Here is a 27,195-nt window from a genome sequence, read left to right as displayed (position 1 = left end):
AATTGAGGCAGAAACTGCAGAGGCTCAATCTCTGAAATGAAATTCGGACTTTAATGATCCTTATTCTTTCAAACAACTCAGTTTCAAATTTTGTACAGTAGATTAAACATCTGTATTAGTATCAGGAAGACTGAACACGTGTAGCTTCTTAGAGATTAAAACATACAGAACATAAGAACATGTACAGACTTAATAGAAGTGTTTTAATTTTTTCCCAATTTTTATCAAGAAGGAAACTAGAATCAAATTCTCATATCAGAATAAAGCAGTGAATAATATAAAGAACTTCTGGACTTAGATAGTGGTACTGGTTGTAAAAATGTTGTGAATATACTAAAAAACACTGAACAGTGAATACTTTAAAAGGGTGAATTTTACATGTGAACTATACCTCAATAAAAAAAATTTTTTTAAAGGTCTGCAGACCTGTATACCAGGTGCAAATCACTAATTTATTGGGTAAATCTTAGCACTGTCACTGGGTAGAACCTGTACCCACAAATAATCTCTAACAAATATCATTATAAGCCTTATTTTGCTTTATCCTTTTTCTGAAGGATAACAGCAAGTAGACTGCTTTCCTACAATAGCAGTTGCATATATACTTTTGCCAGGTTATTGGAAAAAACTTTTGAGGGAGGGGGCACAAATACTTCTATAATTTCAAAATTCTATTCTTTAGGTAGAATCAAAGAAAACCTCTGCATACAATGTAAATTATAAGGGCAAAATTCACTCAAGTTATACATAATCAAAAGGATCAATAACTTGCTTTAAAAAAATTAAGCTAGAGGATGATAATCTTTAAAAAATAAAATATCTGAATATATTAGGATTAAAAGCAGAATATAAATAAAACAATTAAAGGAAGGTATCAAAAATAATTTTGGGGGCTTCCCTGGTGGCGCAGTGGTTGAGAGTCCGCCTGCCGATGCAGGGGATACAGGTTCGTGCCCCGGTCCGGGAAGATCCCACATGCCGTGGAGCGGCTGGGCCCGTGAGCCATGGCCGCTGAGCCTGCGCGTCTGGAGCCTGTGCTCCGCAACGGGAGAGGCCACAACAGTGACAGGCCCGCGTACCACAAAAAGAAAATAATAATTTTGGAATAGCTGGAGGCAGATTAACTGGTATGTATGTAGATTAACAGTTCTTAAAAGAAAACAAAGGTAGTGATATACCATTGCAACAATGGAGTCTGGGGAATCCTGGGAAGAGATAACCTTATTTATCTTTGTACAAATTTTAAACGGCAATCAGAGAACCATAATGAAGACCTTTTTGAGTTGAGTAATGGAAGAGGAAATGAAGGTCAGATAAATGACCTTAAGATCCAGGTTCCAGACTTTGTTGCAGAAAATCACTCTGAAGAAAGGGGAGAAAGAACTTTGAGGAAGCGTAATTTAAGGAGGTGAGCACTTTAAACTGTGGTACTTGCCTGTGGCACTTACACACCAAGGCTTAAAGCACTAAGCATGAACATCATGGCGTCTGTTGGCAGTGAGAAAGAGCACAGTAGTGAGGTGGAAGGAACAGCAAGCAAAGTAAGACTGCAGATGGGCTGCGCTTCATTTCCAACACTAGTAATTCTCAACCTTTCGCCTGCCTTCATACTTTGCCCATGTACAACACAATCCCAACAGCAAATCTTTCATTACACACAGATTCTCAACAGGAAAATCACTAACTCAGAATGTTTGCTAGAGTCTTTAGAAAGCAAAGATAAACTTGCTCAGTGACAACTGCACGCTTTCTTCTCATATACAAGAAAGGGAGACTTCAGCTAAGAAACATAGCAGACATTATTTTAATAGACTATAATTTTCGGTCTTTTTTGGGGGGAGCCGCACTGCACGGCTTGTGGGATCTTAGTTTCCCGACGAGGAACTGAACCTGGGCCCTTGGCATTGAGAGCATGGAGTCCTAACCACTGGACCACCAGGGAATTCCCGTTTGGTCCTTTTTGTAGACCATTCTATGTGAGATTCCATAAATTATCTTATTTAAAAAATTTTTTTACACTTCTGGATGACATCTGTAGAAAGGTAAAATATGTCTAAATATTAGATGCAATTTTTTTCAAAATTAAAAGAATTCTTGATTCAAACACTGTTTTCCCTATAATATGTATATAATATACAATACAGGAATACTGTTTTTAAATTCATAAAATATAGCCCAAAACAGTCCTTCCTGTTGGACATAAGCACTAGTAAGCAGAATTTTTACATACTCACCTATAAACACATTTTTACATGTAAATGAAATCATGTTACATACTAGTATTTCATTAAAATTTTTTCATTCAATACACGATGATGATATCCAGTACGTACATAGTGATTATTTACTACTTAAACCCTTTAAAGGACAGAATTCATTTCACCTTTGCAACAACTCTGAGAGACAGGGAATACTATTATCTCAATTTTACAGATGAGAAAATTGAAGCATGAAAAGACTAAGCATCCTGCCCAAGGTTACAGAGCAAAGAAGTGGCAGAGGCAGGAGTCAAACCCATGCCATTTTGCTCCACTGTTCACACTCTTTTATTTCGGGGGGCGGGGGATCGTGCGGCATTCTGGACCTTAGTTCCCCGACCAGGGATCGAACCTGTGCCCCCTACAGTGGAAGCACAGAGTCTTAACCACTGGACCACCAGGAAGTCCCTACTGTTCACACTCTTAGCCACACTTCCACTCTCAAGAGCTGGAGAAGTGGAAAATCTTTGCCAATGAAATAAATTTACATTAAATACACCCACACCTCACTGTTCTGACATCATCAATCATAGTTAATTAAGTTGACTAGGGGCTTCCCTGGTGACGCAGTGGTTAAGAATCCGCCTGCCAAGGTAGGGGACACAGGTTCAAGCCCTGGTACAGGAAGATCCCACATGCCAGGGAGTAACTAAGCCCGTGCACCACAACTACTGAGCCTGCGCTCTAGAGCCCGTGAGCCACAACTACTGAGCCCGCCTGCCACAACTACTGAAGCCCGCACACCTACAGCCTGTGCTCCACAACAAGAGAAGCCACCGCAATGAGAAGCCCGCGCACCACAATGAAGAGTAGCCCCCGCTCACCGCAACTAGAGAAAAGCCCACACGCAGCGACAAAGACCCAAGGCAGCCAAAAACAGTAAATAAATAAATAAATTTATATTAAAAAAAAGAGTTGACTATAAAGCTACGGGAAGACCCTAATGATCAATGGTAGATAAAATTCTAATTCACAATTGAAGTTATTTTCAGAGATGTCAAAAGATTTAACCTGTAAGTGCTTCAGGGAATATTTTATGGCAATGTAATAGCCCTCTGAAAAAACTGAAAACAATATTAGATCACAGTAACATCTAGTAATCACGAGAGGGCTCTTTCATACTAATAATGCCGTTACACACTTTTCATCTATTTTCCTTTCTGACTAGAAGACTCATATTTTCAAAGTTATACAAAGAAAAGTAAATAATAGTTACAACCTCAGTACCCTAAAAACAATCAAGTGACCAGCAAGTTACACTGCAAGTGAGAGACATTTTTCACCTATTAATTGAGAAAAACATTTTCTAAAATATTTAGAGAGTTAAGTGAGAAAAAGAAATGCATGGCCCAAATCACTAGTAGGAAAATAAGTAATATTAAATATTTTTTCAATGCAAGGATTAGTCTTTTAATTTCCTCCCTCAAATGAGTCATTATTTATTTCCTGTTAAAACTCATTTGGAAAGTAACTGTAGTACTCTAAATAAAAAAGAGTCAATCAATTGAGTGGGAAAAGGCCTATGGAACATGGGTGAGGTCAAGTCCTGGTCCCTTCCTTCCTGTGTTCCTTGCATTAGTTGCTGTCTCTGAGGCCAATTTCCCCAATTTTTAATAGGGATAAAAATAATACCTACCTTCATGAATTCGCTGTAAGGCTGCAACTAAGCTATATGAAAGAGAGGGCTTACCCAATTTTGATCTCCAAAGCTTAGCCACTATTAGATTTAATACCTAACTCTATTACTTTGAATGAAAGCATTCACTTACATTACAAGTTTCAATAATTCAAGTCAATATTTTTAATAGCTACTCTGACAATATTTGGCTCAGGCACATTAAATTTTTAAAAATTTTATCTGAGTAAAATATTCAAAATCGTTTTTAAACAATTTAACCTCCAACAGAATAAATTAAAAACTACATTCTCTTGCCCCATCCTCTCCCATTTTCTTCTGCTCCGTGGAAGCAACTGCTTTTAACTCTTTCAGCTCTGACAGTTAATACCTTATCTCTAAATAACAGTCCTATACCACTATTTCTATATTTATACATTTTAGACGTCATTGTATTGACTTCCTGTTGTTTTAAGGACTTAACTTTTACATTTAAGCAACCTCTCTACCCTCCATCCTATTACGATAGTGTTCTTTTCTTATATAATTTTGAGGGGAGAAACTAAGCACCTTTACTATTTTTTTCTCTATCTGTTATCATCATATCTTTAATTTCCCCCCAATGTTCCATCATACTAGATAACAAGTCCTCCCTTTAATAGAAACTTCCATTCCTCCATTCTGCATTCTACTGACCACTAACATCTAGTGTTACTATTGAGAAGTCTGATGCCATTCTGCTTCTCACTCCTTTGCAATAAATTATTTTTTCTTCCTGAAACTGTTTGAAGATTGTTTCTTTCTCTCTGATGACTTGAAATTTCATGACTCTTTGATCCTGTGATCCTTTTTAATTTAAAGCCTTTTGGAGCCTAAGCACATTTCATTGAAAGTAATTTGTTAAATATGCAGAACATGTGTCACAACTGCAAGAAGACATAAAAATAAGTAAGATAGTTCGGCTGTCAGGAAGATTTAAATTACTAAGAAGGGAAAACAAACACGACAGTGATAATAATAGGTGAAATACTGTCTATGACATTAGATAAATGCAAAGGATTTAGAGAGCTCAGAGGAGAAAAAAAACATGTCTGTTTTTAAGGAAAGAGTGGGGAGGCACAAAATGGTTCACATAAATGTGGGAGCATTTCTGGTTAAGAACTGAAGACTGAGTGAGCCGGTGGCATGGAAGGGTGGCATTTAAGACAGAAACAGCATGAATAAAAAACATGACATCAGGAAAACAGAGGATGTATCATTCAGGAAATATTGACTAATTCCATTTTGACAATGACATCAAGATACGTGTAAGGAGAAATGGCAGGCAGATAAATAATATAGCTGTTAAAGTTGACTGAGCATGGAGAACCTCAAGCACCCATGCCAGAGAGTCTGAAAGTACTCTTCCATTCAGTTAGCATTTTGCAAGTTACAATTTAAAATTAATAACTACTAAAACAATACTGGAAGGAGAAATGAATTCAGGTTCAACTAACAGTTATGAAAATGGACTTACATATGATTAGATCTTCTTCCTCTATTTGTTTTCTTTCCTATGACTGGAGTGCCAAAATGTTCAGGGTTGGTGAGTGGGAGCTGGTCTAATGTCTGTGGGTAGGAACATAAACCCATCAAAAGTTATTACGTTGCAAGCTTCTTTTTCTTTTTAAACCAAATCAGTTTAAGAATATGCTTAGATTTTGAGATTTAAAACTTCCCCTGAGGGAGACAAAAATACAACTTTCCTAAAGATAGAAAACTCTCATTTCAAAGATATTAGAATAAAGATGAATGAGCCCATGGCTGGAAAAAAAAAGTGAAAAGAAATTTAGTTTTTCTCTCTAGATAATTTCATTATCTATTTGAGGATTGACAGACTCCTAAGAATGATTAAACTATAAAACAAAACAAATAAAACTCAGTGGAAACAACAGATTTGAGAGATAAGAAACCTATGTGCAAGTACCTAACCCTTAGGTTGGGCCAGCAGCAGCTCGACTTTTTCTTTGCATATAGGGCAGCCCAATCCATAAGACAGAATTCTTAGGAAGTAACAGAAACGAACTTATCAGGATAAGCATCAACTGCTTGAGAAAAGGGCTTCAGATATCCTATATTATGACTTTGCAAACATTTTCTGCAGTAAACCTTTCTCCCCCGACCTCTGACCCCACCACCCCCGTCCCTTGCGGCTTGCGGGATCTTAGTTGCCCAACCAGGAATCAAACCCGGGCCCCAGCAGTGAAAGCACCTAACTACTAGACGGCCCGGGAATTTCCTGCAAGAAACCTTTTTTGAAGAAAATGTAAAAATCAGTTTTTCTACAGTTAATATTTTATTTTCCCTTCCTTTTTAATCTGCAACATCCAGTACTGTGCTTGGTATGAAGATAATAATCAACAAATGAACACTTCTTTCTTCTGTTATCACTTCTGTTATCAACTGGTAATTCATGTCAACCCTTTTATCCCTCACCCCATTCAAAAATAATGATTTCCAGGGAAGGAACTGGTTGTTGGTTAAAAGCAGAATGAAGAAAAAGGGATTCTGAAATCCCTTCGTTTCTCCATATCAGAGACTTCTTGGATTTTTCATGCCATTATTTCCTGAAAAGGTTTATATATCTAAAAAGTTAAGGTATCAGTCTGAAGATGCTATCCCAACTAATTCTCTGAATATCAATGTTGGTAATATTCTTACTTTTTCTGCATCTTAATGATTTTCCACAGTTACTATTCCTTTTATTCCTCCATCAGAACCTTTGCTATTGCAGATACTTTTATGAACACAAGGGGAACTAAAGAGCCCAGAAAAACTGTCAGAGTGGAAGTGAGGGTGAGGAACTAAGGATAAAGACTTCTCAAAGTTACAAACAAGAATGTTATGAAAGGGTGTCCATCAACTTAAAGATCAGATATCTAAATACAAACTAATGTTAATATTTAAAAGAAAAGTTTTAACTTTTATTTTTAAAACTGAGATAATTTTGTTGAAACAACGATGAACTAAAACATGAAAGGGGGAAGCATATTCACCTATTTTGCATAATTTGTTAGAATATATGTAAATATATTTAAGGTACATATAGATATCCAACAACAAAGAATACAGTACAGGAAAAAGGCAGTAACGATAGACAAAAATCGTAACTTTTATAGGGCTGAAAACCTAACCTTTCAAATTTAGTTTGTAAGTCAGGCATTTAAAAAATATTTGGAGGCAAAAGCTGGCCCAAATACAGTAATATGCCAGACAAAACCTCTTCAGAAATGACCTGTCATTAACTCCTAATTATGCTTCCCAAGGGTGAAAATTTCAAAGTACTGTATTTGGTAAACAGGAAAAATAAATTAATTTGGCTTCATTTTCTGTCAAGCTAACAAAAGAATTAAATGCCCCTCCCCTAAAATTAAGGCTGCTCTCTTGAAAGCAGAGATTTCTATTAAGTACTGTAATTTCTATTTTAAGTATCTGCTAGTCATTTCACTTGATTTAGGAAAGAAAATATACAGGATTTCTGAAGAGTTATCTAGGAATCACATATAGGAATTCTCAAATAAACCACAATCTCTCCCTAGTATGTAAAAAAGAATTAGAATAATAGGAAGCAATATCTCTGTCCCTGGCCCCAATCCTGGAAAGCAGGAACACCTTTATTACACATGACAGAAAAGAGTAAGGGGAGGGTAGGATTTGTCCTGTCTTAAACCAACAGAGCAAAGCCAGAGACTCCTGGCTATATCAAAGGCTCAAAGAAAATTCCACAGGGCCGGGGGAAACACGCTGATAGCCCTGTTACCTAAAATGGGCTGCAGGAAATATGGAGCTGGGATTTCATCTAAATTTTCTTCAGAGTTTTCAACTGCATGTAGTAAATGCACAGAGAGAATACCAGCTGATAAAACTACTTTTGGATAATATTCAAATTATGAATGCTCTATAGAAATACCCAAACACTCCAACAGATGTCAGGAAACAGGCAACATCCTCACTAAGCTGGTTATGGCTAGAACCAGTGATTTTGGTGCGGGAATTCAAACTGACTGACCCGCTTATCATCATCTCTCATCGTGAAAATTTTGAATTTAAGTCTTTGTTTAGGTATGAAGCTTATTAATGGGATTAGTGACCCCCAATACTGCCAAGTGTGATGTGGCTTTTCACTCAAAGGCCAAAGTTATTAGTAATAATAACAATTCTCTGAGCAAACTTCCAAAAAATTAAAACTGTTTTTTGAAAATAGCAGAAATATCAAATAAGGGAAAGAATATACATAGATGGTAGATTAAATATACTCCTGGCCATGTCTCCACAGCTCCTAGTACCCTTAAATTTTTATATTTTTGATTAATTAATGCTTTGTCTCCTTCAAAAGCAAAAAGAAGTTACCCAAGGATAAATTCCACATCTACTTAGCTTACCCACGTATTCCCAGTACCTAGCATAGCACGTGGCATATGGCAATGGGTAAGGAATAATACACCAGTATTCCAATACCCTCTAGCAAAACATACACCAGTATTCCAATACCCTCCAGCAAAACATGAAGTTCAACACACATAGTCACACACAGTAAAACCGATCCTTCCTGAAGTTAAAAAGGATACATTGAGCTACTTGCTCTTATTGCTTCAGCCTTTATACTACAACTGTCTTATGAACAATTCCAACTTAAAATTCTCCTGGCAAATACAAAATTAGTATCTTCGATATTTCTCTGGATTAAATACATAAGACGTATACCTTCACTTAGGTGAAAACAAATCAAGTCTTCAAGTCCCCATATTCATTAACCTACTATAATTATCACATGTTCTAACTAAGGGAAATGAAATTATTTCTAAGAATTACATAAGCTCAGAAAGAATTCTGTTACTTCATCAGTGTAAGAAGCCAAATTCACTGTACTTGTCCAAAGCTATATGTATTTCCTATATTTAAACCTTCACAATTAATTCATCAAATATTTACTGAAGGCTTTTGTGTAGAAAACACTACTGGGAAAAGGAAAGCCCATCAAGATGACAAAAACTTGGCTATTCCGCCAAAACAGCTTACAATTTTATAGAAAAAAAGATAAAAGTAACCAAAAAGACCATAAAATAAAAATAAGAGAAGTGGAAAAGTATCAAAGATATAGAGATCAAATTTGGTTAGAGAGCTCATGAAAGACAGTCATGAAGGAGGAAGCCTTTCTCATGGCCTTGAAAAGAGCAGGGCTCAGCAGAAACCAAGAAAAGAAAGTATGAGCCATAATCTGGAAACACCAAGTAGTCTTATAAGTCAGAAGTACAGGGAAATAGCAGAGTATGAGACTGAAAAGACAGGCCAGAATCATAATACAGAGAATCTGTCCCAAATTCTGAGTTGAAATGGGAATTCATTTACGGGAAGGGAAAATAAAAAAAAACATAAAATAAAGTCTAATAATTTAAAAGAAATATTAAAATTCCCCAAAAAAACACTGTTCTAAATAGTTACTAGAAAAAAGAAATCTTGGTTTGGCCACACTGTGCATTAATTAATATTCATAGGCTGGACTAGAGAATATAACGCTATTTGCAACAAATATGTCCATTTTTAAAATTTTGAATTGCAAGTTACTGATTTACAAAACTTTGTGAACCCTCCACTCTTAGTAACTTAATAACATCTTTCAATTTTAGAGCATGATTTTGGTGCCAAAAAGTGCTGGTTTGAGAACCAGTTCTGATCATCACTTTCATCAACTCTGAGCTGGAGATAAGCATTGTATCTCCCTCATAATGTTGTAAATGCAAGGATGTATGTAAAGCACTAAGCAAAGTCCCTGGCAAATATGAACACTTCATTTATTCATCCAGCTAATGTTTATTCAGTTCCTACTCTGTGCCAGCCACTGTTCTAGGAACTGGGAAAAAAGTGGTGAAGAAGACATACAAAATCTCTGCCACTGAGACACATTCTAGTGAGGAAGGCAGACAATACATAATTAAGCACATATACATATTTTGGTGGTGAGAATGATCTGGGCTATAAAGAAAACTAAACCAACCTTAAAGAGCTATGAGGAATGGAAGGGACTATTTTAGAAAGGGCAGTCAAGCAAGCCTTCTTCAAGGAGAGGCTATAGTAAATGTCAGTGGTTGGCAGCAGGAGTAGTTAGGGATGGCTTGCAGTATCTACATAGCCTTTAATGATGATGGGGTTCAAGTAGATTACAAATGAGACATCTCTTTTCTACAATTATTTACAAATTAAAGGACTCTATAGAAAAGTTGCCTAACGGTAATAAACAATCCCGTTGTTTTTTCTTCATGGACAAATGTTAAAATACATTTTTTTTAGACAAAAAATCCCACAGAGAACCTGGTACTCAAACACAAGGCCTTAAACAGGTTTCACAGACTACACTCTCATGCTGTTATGTATTAATGAATTTTCCTGATTAACAAGTAAGCTGCTTGAGTTGAGAAAGCAAAACTTTCCTGCCCCCGGTACTAAATACTAGGACATGTTCATTCGTTAAGTGATTACTTACTTCACTTTCGGCAAAATGCCTCTCTCCTTTCAGGCACAGTGAAGACCGTCTCAGTGTCTTCTCATCTCCATCATCAAAAACTGTGAGAAGAGGTAGAAATGGCAACTACTGAAGGGTTTTTCAAAGATTAACAAAATGACATAAATTATCATTTAACTTTCTCAGTGCAAACAGAGCTATTGTTTTAAAAGATTAGATCTGAAATTCAGTACACATTTTAAGTTTTGTAGCAAACAACTTCAAGTGTAGAGTATGTTTTCCAATTTCTAGGGAAAAAATATATATATACCTGTAATGAAAACATCTTCCCTGGAACAGAAAACATCAAATGAAAATAAGAAGTTAGCATTTCAGAAAGAAAGCTTTTAAATGCTGATTAATCCTTCTCAATATGGTAAAGAAAAAGCAAATTTTCCTATAGCTAAATACTGACAAATTTACCTAATAAACAAAAAATAACAGTACAAGTTTATATATTCAGACTGCCCCTAAAAATTACCCTATTTTTATTATTTAAAGCAGTGTTTCTCAACCTCAGCACTACTAACATTTTGGACCAGATGGGGACTGTCATGGGGACCTGTGCACTGTGAGATATTTAACAGCATCCCTGGCCTCCAGCCACTAGATGCCAGTAGCACCCCCTTCCCAGTTGTGACAACCAAAAATGTCTCCAGATATTGTCAAATGTTCCCTGGGTGGCTAATTTGCTCTCACTTGAAAACTGCTTATTTAAAGTACTAAAATGTCCCAGAAAATTTGTTGTAAGTTTACATATATACAGAATAGATGTACACTTTATGATATAATAATCTTAGCATATACTACATTCCTCACAAATCACGGAAAGAGAGTACCTCTATTTTAAATAAAGTTACCAGGCCTTGATTTTATAAACAGAGGTTTTTGCCAAAAAAACAAAATTAGGTTCTTATATATAATGTGAGCTTTTACATCACAAGAGACTGGATAAATAACTCTTCGTACTTTTTAAAAATGTAGTAACTAAAATAGTCAATGATAAAAGTGTCAATCACACCTAATTATCAAACAGACTTAACGACACAGAACCACTCACGGTCCTGTAACCTACACAAATGCAAATATATCCTTAGGCTTCAAAATCAAATTTTCCCTCTCCACCAGGTTTTTGTTCTCATACCACAAAACGTTATCATTACTATTTGAAAGCTCCACCAAATTCTGACATCACCAAAGACATTTTATTAGATGTTTACTCTCATCTCTGAGATCATTAAACAGTAAGAATTTTTACCATTCAATAAATAATACTGGGATAATTACTCTGTTATCAATTTGGAAAAAAATAGTATTTGATCATATTTCAGAATGTTCAAAAAAAACTGTGGGTGAAATAAAAAGCTCTTTGTAAAACAAAAAATAGAACTTTAAATTGAAGAATACATTGGAAAACAAATTTACAACACTGATGGAAGGAAAGCCTTCTTAAACAAGACTCAAACTAAAATGACAAAGGAAAAGGTGACCACAGAAAAATGGACTATGATTTGAAAATTGATAGCAGAGATAAGAGTAAAGCAATAGAAGAACACTGGCAACTGAAGTGGCAAAGGTTAACATTCCCTTTATACATTTAAATATATAAACTCATACCCTGAAAATAAGAAAACGATAACCTTCCCAAGAGGAAAAGGAGCGGACTGGGAAGACACTATAAACTGGCAATTCAAACGAGAGAAAATACAAGTGAAATAATGTTCCTTTCAATAAACATATGAAAATATGTCCAATCTCACTACTAATCATGGGAGGAGCATATTAAAGCAAACCTGAGATACTATTTTGTGTCCAGATGGGCACAAATTTTAAAATATTACTAACATCACATTTGACAAGGGTTAGGACAACCACCACACTTATATACTGTTTATGGAAGTGTAAATTAACAGTCTTTTAGAAAAGCAGTTTTCATAACCTACTACAGCTTTAAAAGGATATTTCCCTTCGATCTATGCCTAGTTCTCAATGTACACACTAGGGAAATAATAGAATAATGTCCATGTACAAAAGACATTCAATCCAGCATTTATTACAACAGCAAGAAAACTGTTTGCATCATGAGTAAGTAACTGGCAAGTAACTGGCAACATCCAATGCTATGAAACATAATATTGCAGTTAAAAAATTTTATCTGTTGCACAACATGAATATTATGAACACTACTGAAATGCACACTTAAAAATGGTTAAGATGAAAAAAAATTTCTCTAAGATATACTCTGAAGTGAAAAAAGCTAGAAATCCAATTGTATAATATATACACTAATTTCAAACTATGTTATGTACATATTTATGAAATAAATTTTTTAAAGATCTCGAAAGATAAAAAAACATTAACAGTAATAACATGTACGGCAACTAGGGGAGGAAGTAAATCAAGAAAAATCGGCTTTATTTGTTTTAGCACTGAAAATATATTTTTAAAAGAAGATGTATTCCCTTACCTACAGTGTACCAACTCGCATCTGTTAATTTATTGATTACAGCTTCTTGATATGCGCCATCAAGATTCTTCACTTCCACAATAGCTCCGACCTAAAGTATTAAAAGAAAAAAAGTTAGGAAAACTTTAAGAAGATAAATGAACAAACTAAAAACTGGCTTTCTTTTTTTAAACTAATTGAGTGCATGATGGTGAAGAATAAAATCACTACTGATGTGATTTGTGTTAAGGTGCCAGCAATTTTACTCACCACTGTTTCTGCACCATCAGTGAAAATGTCAACATAGTGAAAAAGACAAATAATATCTAAGTATTACTATGAAAATAGTTTTGCCCTTACAATCTCCCTGAAAGGGTCTTGGGAACCCTCACAGGTCTGGGGGTCCCTGTCTGTGAAACTATCTTTGCCCCATATTACGACTCTTCTTTGAAGAAGGCTGGGGAAAAATTAACAAATAACTTTGAGGTTCTCCTTATGAGTTATAATGTACCAATAGTGACAGTCATTTGAAATATTTTCATCTCATCAAGAAAATGCTGATAATTTATATGGTTTATAAATTTATATGGTTTTTATAAGTACATCAAACTAAAACGCTTCTGTACAGCAAAGGAAATCATCAAAAATTTGAAAAAGCAACCTACTGAATGGGAGAAAATGTATTCGCAAATCACATATCTGATAAGGGGTTAAAAACCGAAAGATATAAAGAACTCATACAATGCAACAGCTAAAAAGGAATCAAACAATCCAATTGAGAAATGGACAGAGGTTCTCACACCATATACAAAAATAAACTCAAAATGGATTAAAAACCAGAAACCATAAAACTCCTAGAAGAAAACATAGGCAGAACACTCTCTGACATAAATCCTAGCAATGTTTTTTTGGATCTGTCTCCTAAGGCAAAGGAAACAAAAGCAAAAATAAACAAATGGGACTTAATCAATTAAACTTAAAAGCTTTTGCACAGCAAAGGAAACCATCAACAAAACGAAAAGAGAATCTACCGAATGGAAGAAATATTTGCAAATGATGCAACTGACAAGGTGTTAATATTCAAAATATATTAACAGCTCCAAAATTAATATAAAAAAAGCAAAAAGTCCAATTTAAAAAATAGGCAGAAGACCTGAATAGACATTTTTCCAAAGAAATCATACAGACAGCAAACAGGTATATGGAAAAATGCTCAATATCACTAATCATCAGAGAAATGCAAATCAAACCCACAATGAGATATCTCCAGGCACCTAATGAGAATGGCTTATTATCAAAAAGACAAGAATTAAAAGTGTTGGCCAGGAGGATGCTGGAAAAAAGGAAACCCTCGTGCACTGCTGGTGGGAATGTAAATTGGTGCAGCCACTATGAAAAACAGTATGGAAGGTTTTCAAAAAATTAAAAATAGAACTGCTGTATGATCCAGCAATTTCACTTCTGGGTATTTATCCAAAGGAAATGAAAACACTGATTTGAAAGGATATATGCGCCCCCAAGTTCACTGCAGCATTATTTACAATAGCAAAGATATGAAAACAATCTAAGTTTCCATCGATGGATGAATGGATAAAGATATGTGTGTGTGTGTGTGTGTGTGTGTGTGTGTGTGTGCGCGCGCGCGCATGCAAGCGCACGTGCGTATAATTCAGCCATAAAAAAGAATGAAATCTTGCCATTTGCAACGACATGGGTGGACCTTGAGGGCATTATGCTCAGTGAAATAAATCAGTAAGAAAAAGACAAATACCATACAATATCACATATACATGGAGTCTAAAACACAAAACAAACAAAAAACCAAGCTCATAGACATAGAGAACAGATTGCTGGTTGCCAGAGCTGGGAAGGAAGTGCAGGTGGACAAAATGGATGAAGGGGTCAAAAGCTACAAACTTCCAGTTATAAAATAAATAAGTCATGGAGATGTAATGTGCAGCATGGTGACTACAGTCAAGAACACTGTATTGCACGTCTGAAAGTACAGGGTAAGTCTTAAAGTCCTCGGCACAAGAAAAAAAATTTTTTACAACCATGTATGGTGATGGATGTTAACTAGATTTAATGTGGTGATCCTTCTGCAATGCATACAAATATTGAACTATTATGTTGTATACCTGAAACTAATAATAATGTTATATGTCAATTACACCTCAATTAAAAATAAAATGTATATGGTCTTTGCAGTGATAACAAAAATAAATTTGTTCCAGAAGAGACTGTCAGCCCCACACAATGCCCAAAAGAGGGAAGGAAATGTTGAAGAATTAAAAGAACTTTTTTTTTTTTTTTTTGTGGCCGCGCCGTGCAGCACGCGGGATCCTAATTCCCCGACCAGGGATCGAACCCAGGACCCCTGCAGTGGAAGCACAGAGTCTGAACAACTGGACCACCAGGGACTACTGTCAATAAATACATAGTACATTTTTTTTAAATTTAATACTCAAGTGGTCTAGTATTATTTTCATGTGAACTCACTGAAAATATATTGAGATCAAATGACTATCACTATGGGAAGTTTATTTCCTCTAGGAGAAACATAAATGCTAATACTTTCTATCAGCTGATGGAAAGCCACAAAGTACATTAGGGAACAATTCAAAATCTATATACAAAAAAACCCTCCATAGGCAAGAGAAATATTTTAACAATTTTGAGACCGAAATTTAATACACTTGCATACATCAAAATCAAAGTGGTCCTAAGCCCTAATCAAAAACAAAGAAAATTTTAATAAATAAGAAAAACAAAACAAGAAAAATAAACCAACTATGCCACAATCAAACAGGCTGGAGCAATAGGAGAGAAAGATGGCTTGAGGAAACAAAGTTATTGTCTTTCCTATCCCTTGCAACACTGAACATTTTTTGTAGTTGGTACCAGCTAGCCTGTGCCAGGTGAACAGGGCAGTCAGGCAGCGAAGAGCTACGCTGGTGTGCTTATGAGGCAAAAACACAAATAAGGCATGGAGACGTGTGTGTTCTGATCATCCAGGGGGCACAATGCTTCAATGACAGGCTGTGCGTCCATCAGAACTTGGTCTGCCATTACTGGCTGCAAGACTTCAGCCAGAGTACTTTACCTCCCACCTCCCTTCACAGTTTCCTCTTCTGTAAAGAGCTATTATGAAGGTTACATAAGATCATATGTGCAGAGGACTTAGCACAGTACTAGCACATACTAATAAGTGCTAAATAAATGGCGGTTAACATCAAATTATACATGTGCCATGTTTTTGTCCTTTTGTCCCTACAAGTGATATACATGGGCATGTAAAATTAAAGATGGCACCTATAGGGACTTCCCTGGTGGTGCAGTGGTCAAGAATCTGCCTGCCAATGCAGGGGACACAGGTTCGAGCCCTGGTCCGGGAAAATCCCACATGCTGCAGAGCAACTAAGCCCGGGCACCACAACTACTGAGCCCGTACTCTAGAGCTCATGAGCCACAACTACTGAAGCCCGCATGCCTAGAGCCTGTGCTCCGCAACAAAGGAAGCCACCGCAATGAGAAGCCCGCGCACTGCAATGAAGAGTAGCCCCCGCTTGCCGCAATTAGAGAAAGCCTGCACACAGCAACGAAGACCCAACGCAGCCAAAAATAAAATAAATAAATTTGAAAAAAATGGCACCTATAAAACAGAAAGGGTGGAAAATAATTTTCACAAGGCAAGATTAAAAAAACTTACAAGTTTTAGTCCTCCATAGTGCCTACTATATATGCAAGGTACTAATGCCCTGGGGATCCAATTAAAAGTTTTTAAATCAACCACCAACAAAAACTGGCAGATACACACATCTATCTAGTTCTCTGGAAAGTACAGCTTCATTAGGAAAGGATTTTTCTTGCATCTACAAATGTCTCTTCAATTCTGTTAGCATTTCTTAAAATTCACCCAGCTAGGCCAATGTCCATTTCAGACATTCTAAAGGACCAAACAGCACACAGTGGCTACCCGCACATTCCCTTTAGCTTGCTCACTAGTGGAAAGTAAAGCAGCACTAATTTCACTGGCCAATGAAAACTAATGCAAAGAAATGAAACTATCTGTATATATGAACATATTCATCACTTATAACTGCCTGATGACCCTTTAACAATTTCATATGCCAGTAGTTGCTTCAAAGAATTAAAAGCTCTGAGGATTTGTTTTGTTTTGTTTTCTCAATTTTCACATCATCATGGAACTTACATCACCTGATCCCTAGTTCACCACCTATTATTTCCGGAAATTGTACCTTTTAATAAATGAAACATGGTGAGACCAAAACAGATGAGTAAATAAAAAGCAATCAGTTTTTCCTTGATGTTCATTTCACTTCTGAACACAGGTTTTACTGTCATATAGGTTTTATTGAACACTAAGTCTACTTTTTTTCTATTAGTCTATTCAGAGAGAATTACATATTTATCAACTCAATAACAGAGTAACCAATGAATTTTTTAAAAGACTGAGATAATGACTGTTTCCCACTGAAGCATTAGAAGTAATAATGAATAAATAAATGAATTACCTTTAGTGGGCCTTTTATGTGGTCATCCTGAACTTCCACTGTTGAAGAATCATGTCTAAATGTTACCTAAAGATTATAAATTTAATTAGCCACCAAAAAAGTAAAAACAGCAACACAAGCTCGTTAATGCATGAATTCATTTTTATCATGACTAATCTAAACAAATGGCTGCCTAGTTTATACAATATCTCAATCCCTAAGTAGATTAACTGAAAAATTTCTTATTTAACAGACAACTTCCCAGACTAATTTACTTGATGATTTACATATCATATTTTATTCAATACTATTAGTTGTGAGTTTAATTGTATAATTTCTTTTCCTACAAATGAGGAAAAAAGAGGTGGCAATCTTAGGCTATTAGGTACTCTACCATTTTGCGAAGGCCTCGCTTAGTAATAAGCAGTAGCAAAAAACACTTACTGACAGCCAAGTATCAGGCTCAAGCATCAAACATATTAATCTTCACAACAACCATATTAGGTAGGTATGATTATTCCCATTTTGTTGATAAGAAAACTGAGGAACAGAAAGTGTAAGTAACTGGTCCAAGATCACAGAACTAGTACCATGGTGGACCTGAGATGCAAACTCAGGCCAACTAGATCCAGAACTTTACTGTACTCTCCCTCTGTATCAGTATAGAAATCAGAGAACGGGAAACCAGATGTGAGGTAAGTTAAAATAAAGGGATTGAGTTTAAATATTTAATTAGTTGGTAAAAAACAAAACAGCTTCCAGTACTCAGTATGGAAAAGGTTGTTTTTCTTATACAAAGCAAGAGTTCTTACAGGGATTGAACCATTAATGTGGTCTTATCTGATATGTGTGGTAATCAATTTAGGTAACAGGGTCACAAACCAGCTATGAAAGGAGATGTCCTGTACTCACAGCATCCCAGGTATTTCTGTCTCACACAACACACTACTAAGCTTTATTTAAATTATGTGTGTAGATATCTGTGTCATTCACTAGGCTGTAAGCCACTTAAGAATGGAGACCAAGTCTTAATATTAGAGTTTCAATACCTGATACCGTGCTGGGCATGTAGTAAATGCTCAATAAATGAAAACTGATGGGGAAGGAGTGTTGTTCTTCTTCCCCAGAAAAATGTATTAACTCTGAATCATAAACTAATTAAACTGATATAGAAATATACTACCTTATCTGTTGAGAAAATCATTAGCTTTGAATTATAAAAAGATTTTTAGAGCAGCCCAAAAAACTAACAACAAATTTTAGATAGCCACTACTTATAAGACACAAGGCACAAGGTACTGGCTGGCACTCTGTGCCATCAGCAGAAGCAGTATAGACTGTTTTCTTCCTTTCAATGACAGCAAGAAATGGCAGGACTGCTATGTGTCATTTTGCTGGTTCATTCATTACAGAGACACCCAGCTGAGATTATAAATCACAGCTAAAATCCAGTGAAGCATGGGTCCTGGAGTAAGACTGCTCCTGCCCAAAGGAACACCGTTTCTAACCAGCACAAAAGTGTTATCTGTAGTCCAAGCTCTGCTAAGGAGGGTCTCTACCAGCAGGGAGAGATTTTTGTCTAATTCATGTTAAGGTGTTACATGTGCTAGCAGTAGCTCTGTCTGAAAGAGTGAGAAAACTGATAAAAAGCTTTCTCTTCATCTCTAAGATAGTAATGGCAAAACATGAGTGCTCAGGGAACACCGCTATATGAAGTCAGGAACAGGAAAGGCCACTGTAAGAGCTCACGCGCACCAAGCATGGGAAAACTAAGGACAGGGTGGGAGGGCTTCCCTGGTGGCGCAGTGGTTGAGAGTCCGCCTGCCGATGCAGGAGGCATGGGTTCGTGCCCCGATCTGGGAAGATCCCACGTGTCGCGGAGCGGCTGGGCCTGTGAGCCATGGCCGCTGAGCCTGCGCGTCCGGAGCCTGTGCTCCTCGACGGGGGAGGCCACAGCAGTGAGGGGCCCGCGTACCGAAAAAAAAAAAAAAAAAAAAAAGACAGGGTAGGGGGCTAAGAACAGCATCCTACAGGCTTATGGTTAATTTAAAGGCCTTATCACAATGGTTCTTAACTGGCAGTGTAAATTAGAATCACCCAGGAAGCTTTTTTCAACATATCCATGCATAAGGAAGGAACCTAAGCATACAAGCATGGAAGAAGCTCCAGAAAAGACTCTGACACGCTCCCCTGAGGTACAAAATCTCTACGGCCTGTTTAACCAATGATGTTCAAACCAGTATTTTACGGGGTATCTGCTAATGTGGATTATAAACCCCTTGAAAATAGAGATCGGGTTACTCTCATATCCCCATCCTCCTTCCCTCCTGCAGTTTGCCACTCAATAAATAATTAACAGTTATTAGGAAGATTTTTCAAGAAAAGTAGAGGATAAGGAAGCAACAACTAGATCTACCATCATCAATTATAAATCACATCTCAATTTCATGGTTAAAATGGGGGGCGAGTCTTAAAACTGATGTACTATGGTAATTCCCATTCTGCCACTAATTTGCCATAATGGCCTTGGAGAAATCACTAACCCTTTACTGAGCCTCATTTTTCTTACAATAAAATTAAGGAATTAAACTACATGACTTCTAAGGTCCTTTCCAGCTCTGAAAGGCTAACAATATAAACAATACCAAGTCTGTAGTGAAATGGCATTCAAAATACCAACCGTGATCATCTAACTTCATTCCAATTGGAATAAAATCACAAGTAATGCTTTGTTTTCAGGTATTTTTACAATCATTACTCCTAGAAACTAAAAACTCATCTTGCAGAAGAAAAAATTTCTTAAATATACTTACCAGTAAAAGTTTAAGCGTCAAATACTAAACATATAATTTAGAAAATCTACATATACTGTACCTTGACTTTGACAAGTCTTTTCGCTGTCTTGATCTTGGCTTCACAAAAGGCTCCTCTGTATTTAGCACTCACATCAGTGCCCACTGTCAAATAGGGAGGTTCATCAAGGGCCTAAAAATGCAAACAAATATAATTAGATTTAAACTGTCTAGTTCTTTCCCAAAATCAGACCTCAGAATGGCAGATCTAATCCTGTTACAGCTATAAAAGTTGTAATAGATGAATGTATTGTTAACAAAAACAATCTATACAATACTCTAACTTAAAAATAAGTAAAATACATATCATAACGCCTATTTAAATGTACTAAAATGTGCATCTATAAAAGATAAAGGCATCTTTTTTCTCTATATAAAATACATATGATCCAAGTATATCATTCCATCCACCCCTCCATCTACCCATTCATTCAAAATTTTTTATTAAATGACCACTGAAAGAAAAGGCAGATCCTTAAAACTCAGTCTAAGAAAATTTCTTTTAATATTTAGGCTATATCTTGGCAGCCACCCAAATTCAGATTAGCTTTGTTATATCCCTATCTAGACAATGCGAAGGTAGAACAGCATAAAAGGGGTGGGGGAAACCCACATGCATTCAAACTACTGGTGAAAACTACATGAAGAAATCCAGTCTGAAAAATCTGAAGTAAAAACTCAGCCAAAATGTCTCAACTGCTTTGGCATGAGTTCACTGTTCACTTCCTGTCTACAATAAATATTATTTTAAGTTTCCTCACTTGTGATTTAATTTTTAATAGTCCTAATCTAGCTGCTTTTTTTATAATCAGGTACTTTTCTGCACAGGATCTATATTTCTAAGGAGTTCTACTTATATTAATCAATTCTATAGCCAAAGAAAGATTATGTAAGTAACTTTTCCCAACGTGTTTTACAAGAAATACTAATATTCCAAGATGCTCCACCAGAAAGAAAAAGAGTTGGGAGTTTGCGAAAATCAGTTCATTGAATGAATTCCTACTCTGCCTCATCATTTCCCAATCTATTTGTCCAAAGAACCTTTTTTATTTTTTAAAACTTTTAAATAGATTTTATTTTATTTATTTATTTATGGCTGCATTGGGTCTTCGTCGCTGCACAGAGGCTTTCTCTAGTTGCCGTGAGCGGGGTCTACTCTTCACTATGGTACGCGGGCCTCTCATTGAGATGGCTTCTCCTGTTGCGGAGCACGGGCTCTAGGCGTGTGGGCTTCAGCAGTTGTGGCTCGCAGGCTCTAGAGCACAGGCTCAGTAGTTGTGGCGCACAGGTTTAGTTGCTCCGTGGCATGTGGAATCCTCCCGGACCAGGGATCAAACCCGTGTCCCCTGCATCAGCAGGCAGACTCCTAACCCCTGTGCCACCAGGGAAGTCCCCAAAGAACGTTTCTTAAATTAACATCTATTAACATCCTGCAGAAATTCCACAGACCATAAGGTGGAAAAATGCTGTTATACAGCAATAAATAATGAATATATCAATTTCATTTGGATCTTAAAATAAATTCATCCCTAATAGTTGTGGCTAATACACCTAGAAGAGATTTATCTCAAAAAAAAATTCTAATGCTATAACAAAAGTGACCATAAATATGTCAAACAATTTTAATCACTTTTTGAAAGGTGGAGAGGTATCATAAACCAAAACAAGGGTGCTACAACTAGAAATATCAGGTCACCCTCCTTAATGGACATTTGCCTCACATTCTATGTATTTCATGAACAGTATTAAAAAAAAAAAACCCTCAAAACATATCAAGTATATGATTTCTTAAATCTACTTAGGAAAATGCCTATATTTCAATTTATTTATGCCATAACAGAAGTGTAACCTCATAGAAGGATAATCATTTCTGCATTATTACTTTTAAAATCTGTTGATATAACTATGATTTGATAACTTTGTACTGCTCTTGCACCTAAAGTTAATAAATGCATTTCTACTTTACAAATTAGCCCTCTTAAAATATCATCTTCCCAGTCAAAATTTTGAATAAGTTCCAGACAAGCTAGTGGCTTTATTTTAGCAAGAATATGAAAGGAACTCACAGCACTTCACCCAGAAATTTTAGGAAAATTTCCAAAAGATATCAATCCACTCTGTGGTTCAATTGGTATTGTGTGTTACTGCTAGACAAGCCCAAATGGAGGGGCACTCTTCATGACCATAAGGTTCATTACTCTCCACAACTTGCAACCTCTCCCATTAACACTTCCTGCCTTATTAGCCAGTAAAATTCTGAAATGTAGAACAAGAAATTCTGAAATGTAGAAGAGAAAAAGAGATCATCTAAAAGTGCATGTTTGTGCCTACTCAGGAACAAATAAATATTTAAGAAGTGATAAGCTTTTTAGGTACTTTTATTATAGAGAATTTTGAACCAAAAAGGGGCGGGGGGAATAGGATAGTAATATATTTAGACTACTAGTATACAGAAACCCATTTATGTATTCTTTTCATTAATATTCAATATCAAACACTGGCAACATTCCAACCCCAGCAAACTATAAACATGCTTAATGAACAGACTTATTCATCTTGAATTTGAGAAAGGGAACCTTTCCCCCAAAACTAAGCCCATCCTACATCCTTACTAACATGAAAATCCATGTTGACAGAAAAGAGTAATAATTAGCTCAAATATCATGAGGGCAAATTATTATTTTTGAAGGGTAATATTTTCCTTCCTTCAAGCTAGAACACATGAAGAGGAATCAGCAAGGTATATAAAGAAAACGTCTGTTACAAAAATACTTGCAAAGGGAAGCCAAAGTCTAACAAAAACCTGCTAAATACATTGTTAGAGCAGGGTTAATTTCTCTAAAAGAGCATAGGAAAAGCAAAGGTCTATGTTCTGATCTTAATTTCTGCCTGTATTTTTTTTTTTTGTATCATCTTAGGTAAGTTACTTTTCTGTCCCTAATTTCTCATCATTAGATGAATAAAATAATCTGAATTCTGTATACATTTGTTTAACATGCCTATGTTAAAGGACTAAGGTTATTACAAAGATGGTCAGAATAGGATACTCTGAGACACGTAATTGTCTAGAAGTGAAACTACGCTAACCAAAGTATGAATTTCTACAGAAAAAACAAATGAAACTCACAACCTACATGGTCATATTTGTGTATGTAATTTTAGCAGACCATAAATTATCACTCTATCATTAGTGTAATGTGAGACTAATATAGCACAGTTTTTGAGAGCAAAAGACAAGGTCCTAATCCCAGCTCTATTCCTATGCTAACTACATGAGTCTTTATAGGCTACTGAACCTCCCTAAACTTCAGTTTCCACTACAGGAAAATGGGGCCAGTATTAGAAAGTATTCAGTTATGATGCCAGAAGTATTTAACTATTCACAATTACTATTATGAAACACTGAGTTGGGCAAACAAGTCATTAAACCAATGTAAATTCAGATTTGGCACCTCCTCCTTTTTTCCTTTTTAAAATGGGAAAGGCAAAACCTCATTTTAAATGATTGCTCACCATAAGTCAGTGTAAAGAGAAAGTTAAACCACTGTTCTCACTTTTTCAACTAATGTCAATACTCCTCAGAATACAATATTTTTTAGCATTAAATCTAATGAGAACATAATACAGGATGATTGGTACTATGTATATGTCTTTAAAGTATTATACTTTTTCTACTTCTAGAAATGCAGAAATAAAAATACGTTATACTATACATATAGAAAAAACATACATATTAAAGATAAAAACAACTGTTAAAGCGGGATTAACTTATGAGAAAGGGAGTGGAAAGGAGGGGTATGTATATAAAAACATTTTATCCAAAGTATGTCTTCCTGTTTCTTTTCTTAAAAAAAAAGTTCCTTTTTTGTTTTTTACAATTGGCATGTAGCCTTTGCTTTCTAAAATGTATACTAAGGACCATTTCAAACTTATAAAAAAGAAGACAGAACTGTACAGTAACTCCCCTATATACTCATAATGTGACTCCCACAGTTAACAACTCAATTATAATACTCAAAGTATTATAATCTGTAGTGACTGGGATTATGGGTTATTTTGAACGTTCATATTAATACTTGTCTATATTCTCCAGTGCACTTGGAATGACTATACTAATGAGTCAGTATAATACAGTAATTAAGAGCACAGGCTCTTGAATCAGATGCTTAGGTTCAAATCTACCACTTAGTAGCCAGATGACCTTGCCTCTAGATATAATAAATAGTGACTATCTCACAGGGATGAAGACTGAAATGCCTGCTACATGTAAAGTGCTTATTAGAACAGACCCCAGCATACAATAAATACCAAATAAAGGCTGTTATTATTACTCAAAAATCTGGGGTATAATTGTGACTTCAAAAAAAATTTGAGGGCTTCCCTGGTGGTGCAGTGGTTGAAAGTCCGCCTGCCGATGCAGGGGACACGGGTTCGTGCCCCCGTCCAGGAAGATCCCACATGCCGCATAGAGGCTGGGCCCGTGAGCCATGGCCGCTGAGCCTGCGCGTCCGGAGCCTGTGCTCCGCAACGGGAGAGGCCACAACAGTGAGAGGCCCGCGTACCGCAAAAAAAAAAAAAAAAAAAAAAATTTGAGTCCTACACCAAAGAGATCCCACATAAACAGAACAGATGCCAGTATAATTGTGTATATGGGGGGAGGGGTGTTTAAAATATTATCCCCCTATTCAATTCAGAAATAAAGTAATCAAGTTGAATTCTAGTAGCAAGAGAGGTAAAGTGTTTGTGGGGATGCTCCATAAAGTCTATCACAGTCTTTTAGTGTGGCAGCAAGACAAAATCAAGACTATACACACCTATTCTGAGGCTACTGTACTTTGATCCAATGCAGAGATATACAAAGAATCATGCCAGCAGGTTTACCAAGATTCCTTTGACCAACACCAACCCTGTTAGGTATATGTACATGTATATCACCAGGGGAAAAAAAAAAAAAACAAAACTCTTACTTTCTCTTTTTGTTCTGCTTTTCTGATTTTGGTCAAAAATACAGACCATCTCAGAGGCTAAAATAAAATGTTTTTATATAGCACCTCCATGCCAAAAAAGAAATTAAACTACTATATTACCATCCCTTTGTTTAGCAAACGTAACAGTTTTCCAGTTGTCAAGGCAACAATTACCTCATACTTATCCTAGCATTGCTTAAACATTTATTTTTCTAGTCAATCTACCAAATGTCCTAACTGGCACCTAGAAACCATTGAATTCCATGGAAACACTAAAAGCATAAGCAATTTTTAAATTAGATATTGGTGGATAATAATCCTTCAAGAAGCCAGAATGCCATGGAAATATGTAAGTACCCAAATATACAAGTGTCAGAAAGATAACAGTTGAATCAATGCTCCAAACGGCTAATGTTGACACTGACATTTTATTGAGGTAGGTTTTTAAAAACAGTAAGCATTCAAATTGGTTACTAAGGCAGTACCAATGCAGCCAAGAGAATCAGAATGCAAGATATTAAATCTGATACTAAAATCCTCACTAAATAAATGTATTTAAACACACAGTGTGACAATACATCTATGAAAACAATCTTTCTGTTTATGACAATCCCAAGGAGGCATTAAAACAATAATGTGGGTAATTCCAATAGATGAATGAACGAAAAACGCATCTATAAGGGTACGTCATTTTAAAACTAAGCTTAAAACTAAAATACATAATTTTTTAGGACATACCAAAAAACGAGTACATTGAGGAAATAAAGAAAACTGTGCAATCTAACTTTAAAATCTTCTCTGGAGCCATTCCCTCTCCACCTTTTCATGTCGCTTTAAGGACATGGGGTAGTGAGGGGTCAGTACTGGGGACAGGAGGTAAGGGACAGATGCTGAGTATGCAAGGTGGCAAGGAGGAGGCTGGGGGAGCCACATGGAAGCACAGGCAGGCTCTGTGGCTGAGAACATTCTGGGAGCTAAGCAGGGACAGAGGAAATGAGCAGCAGGGTTGGAAGATCTGTTACAGTGGCCAAGTAAGTAAACTGAATGATCAAGTAAGTAAATATACTGAGGATAGTTGGGGCCATTTTTCTCACTGACAAAGAAATTTAAAAGGAAGGGGCAAGGCTAAAAAGAAGTCTAAGGTATTGGAATGGAATTAGAAATATGAATTCATGGTTGTATTATATATATACAACGTAGATATTATATATATACATATGTATTATATATACACACACAGAAAAATGAACACGTAGTTATAGATGTGTATGTGTATATGCATATATATTTGTGTGTTTGTGTGTGTGCATATATACATCCATATATTTTCCTAACTCTGTCCACTAAGAACAACTGACAGCTCAACTCTGACTACTCCCACTTTTTTGATTTTCAGGCTCCCCAAGTGGGAAACAAGAGCCACTCTACCACTTCCCTGGCGGCATTTCGTTCCTCTGACATGGAAACAGAATCAATGTGTTAAATGAAAATGTCAGAAGTTGAAAAACAAAAAAAAACAAAAAGCATATCAATGGCGTATATCCTGATTTCTAAAACCCATCCTACATTAAAAGGAACCAGGAATCCTTGGAGAAATGGTTAATTTCAAAGTTGGGCAGGGAAAGTACAAGAAGATGTAAAATATCTTGTGCCAGAAAGTAAAGAAATGCTCAAAAAATAATGCAGACACTTCAAAGGGACACAGGAGTCACCCTGAAGGGCTACTACTAGCCAAACGGGGGGAAAGTTTGAGCACCAAAAAAAAGATTGGTTGTCCTGTTATCCTGTTAGGGATGTATGTGTATGTCAAAACTGAATAACTCAAGATGTGTGTATTCTACTGTAATTTATATAATAAATTATATAATTTATATAATAAATTATAACCCATTCAGTAAAACTCGCATCCCTGAGTCCATATTGACAAACACATGAATGAATGATGAATAAATAAATAAATGCAGAAGGAAGAAAGCTCTTCCTTACAGTAAAATGTTAATAAATA

General features: G+C 36.0%; 1 protein-coding gene across 6 annotated transcripts in view; it reads right to left on the bottom strand.

The window, feature by feature from the left end:
* ARID4B (AT-rich interaction domain 4B) overlaps nucleotides 1–27,195 on the bottom strand; it is a 126,780-nt gene that overhangs the window by 58,666 nt on the left and 40,919 nt on the right. For all 6 annotated transcript variants that reach the window (XM_033841555.2, XM_073793650.1, XM_019941538.3 and 3 more), the window contains exons 3-7: nucleotides 20,246–20,356; nucleotides 17,393–17,458; nucleotides 12,879–12,969; nucleotides 10,394–10,473; nucleotides 5,390–5,481 (exon numbers count right to left, since the gene is read on the bottom strand). In XM_033841555.2, coding sequence (XP_033697446.1) covers nucleotides 5,390–5,481; nucleotides 10,394–10,473; nucleotides 12,879–12,969; nucleotides 17,393–17,458; nucleotides 20,246–20,356 — 440 coding nt within the window. The remainder of the gene's footprint in view (nucleotides 1–5,389; nucleotides 5,482–10,393; nucleotides 10,474–12,878; nucleotides 12,970–17,392; nucleotides 17,459–20,245; nucleotides 20,357–27,195) is intronic.

The sequence above is a fragment of the Tursiops truncatus genome, chromosome 16 (genome assembly GCF_011762595.2).
Source record: "Tursiops truncatus isolate mTurTru1 chromosome 16, mTurTru1.mat.Y, whole genome shotgun sequence".
Taxonomy (NCBI): Eukaryota; Metazoa; Chordata; class Mammalia; order Artiodactyla; family Delphinidae; genus Tursiops; species Tursiops truncatus.
Note: the sequence above shows the minus strand (reverse complement) of the source record. Positions and strands in the feature narration are given on the sequence as shown.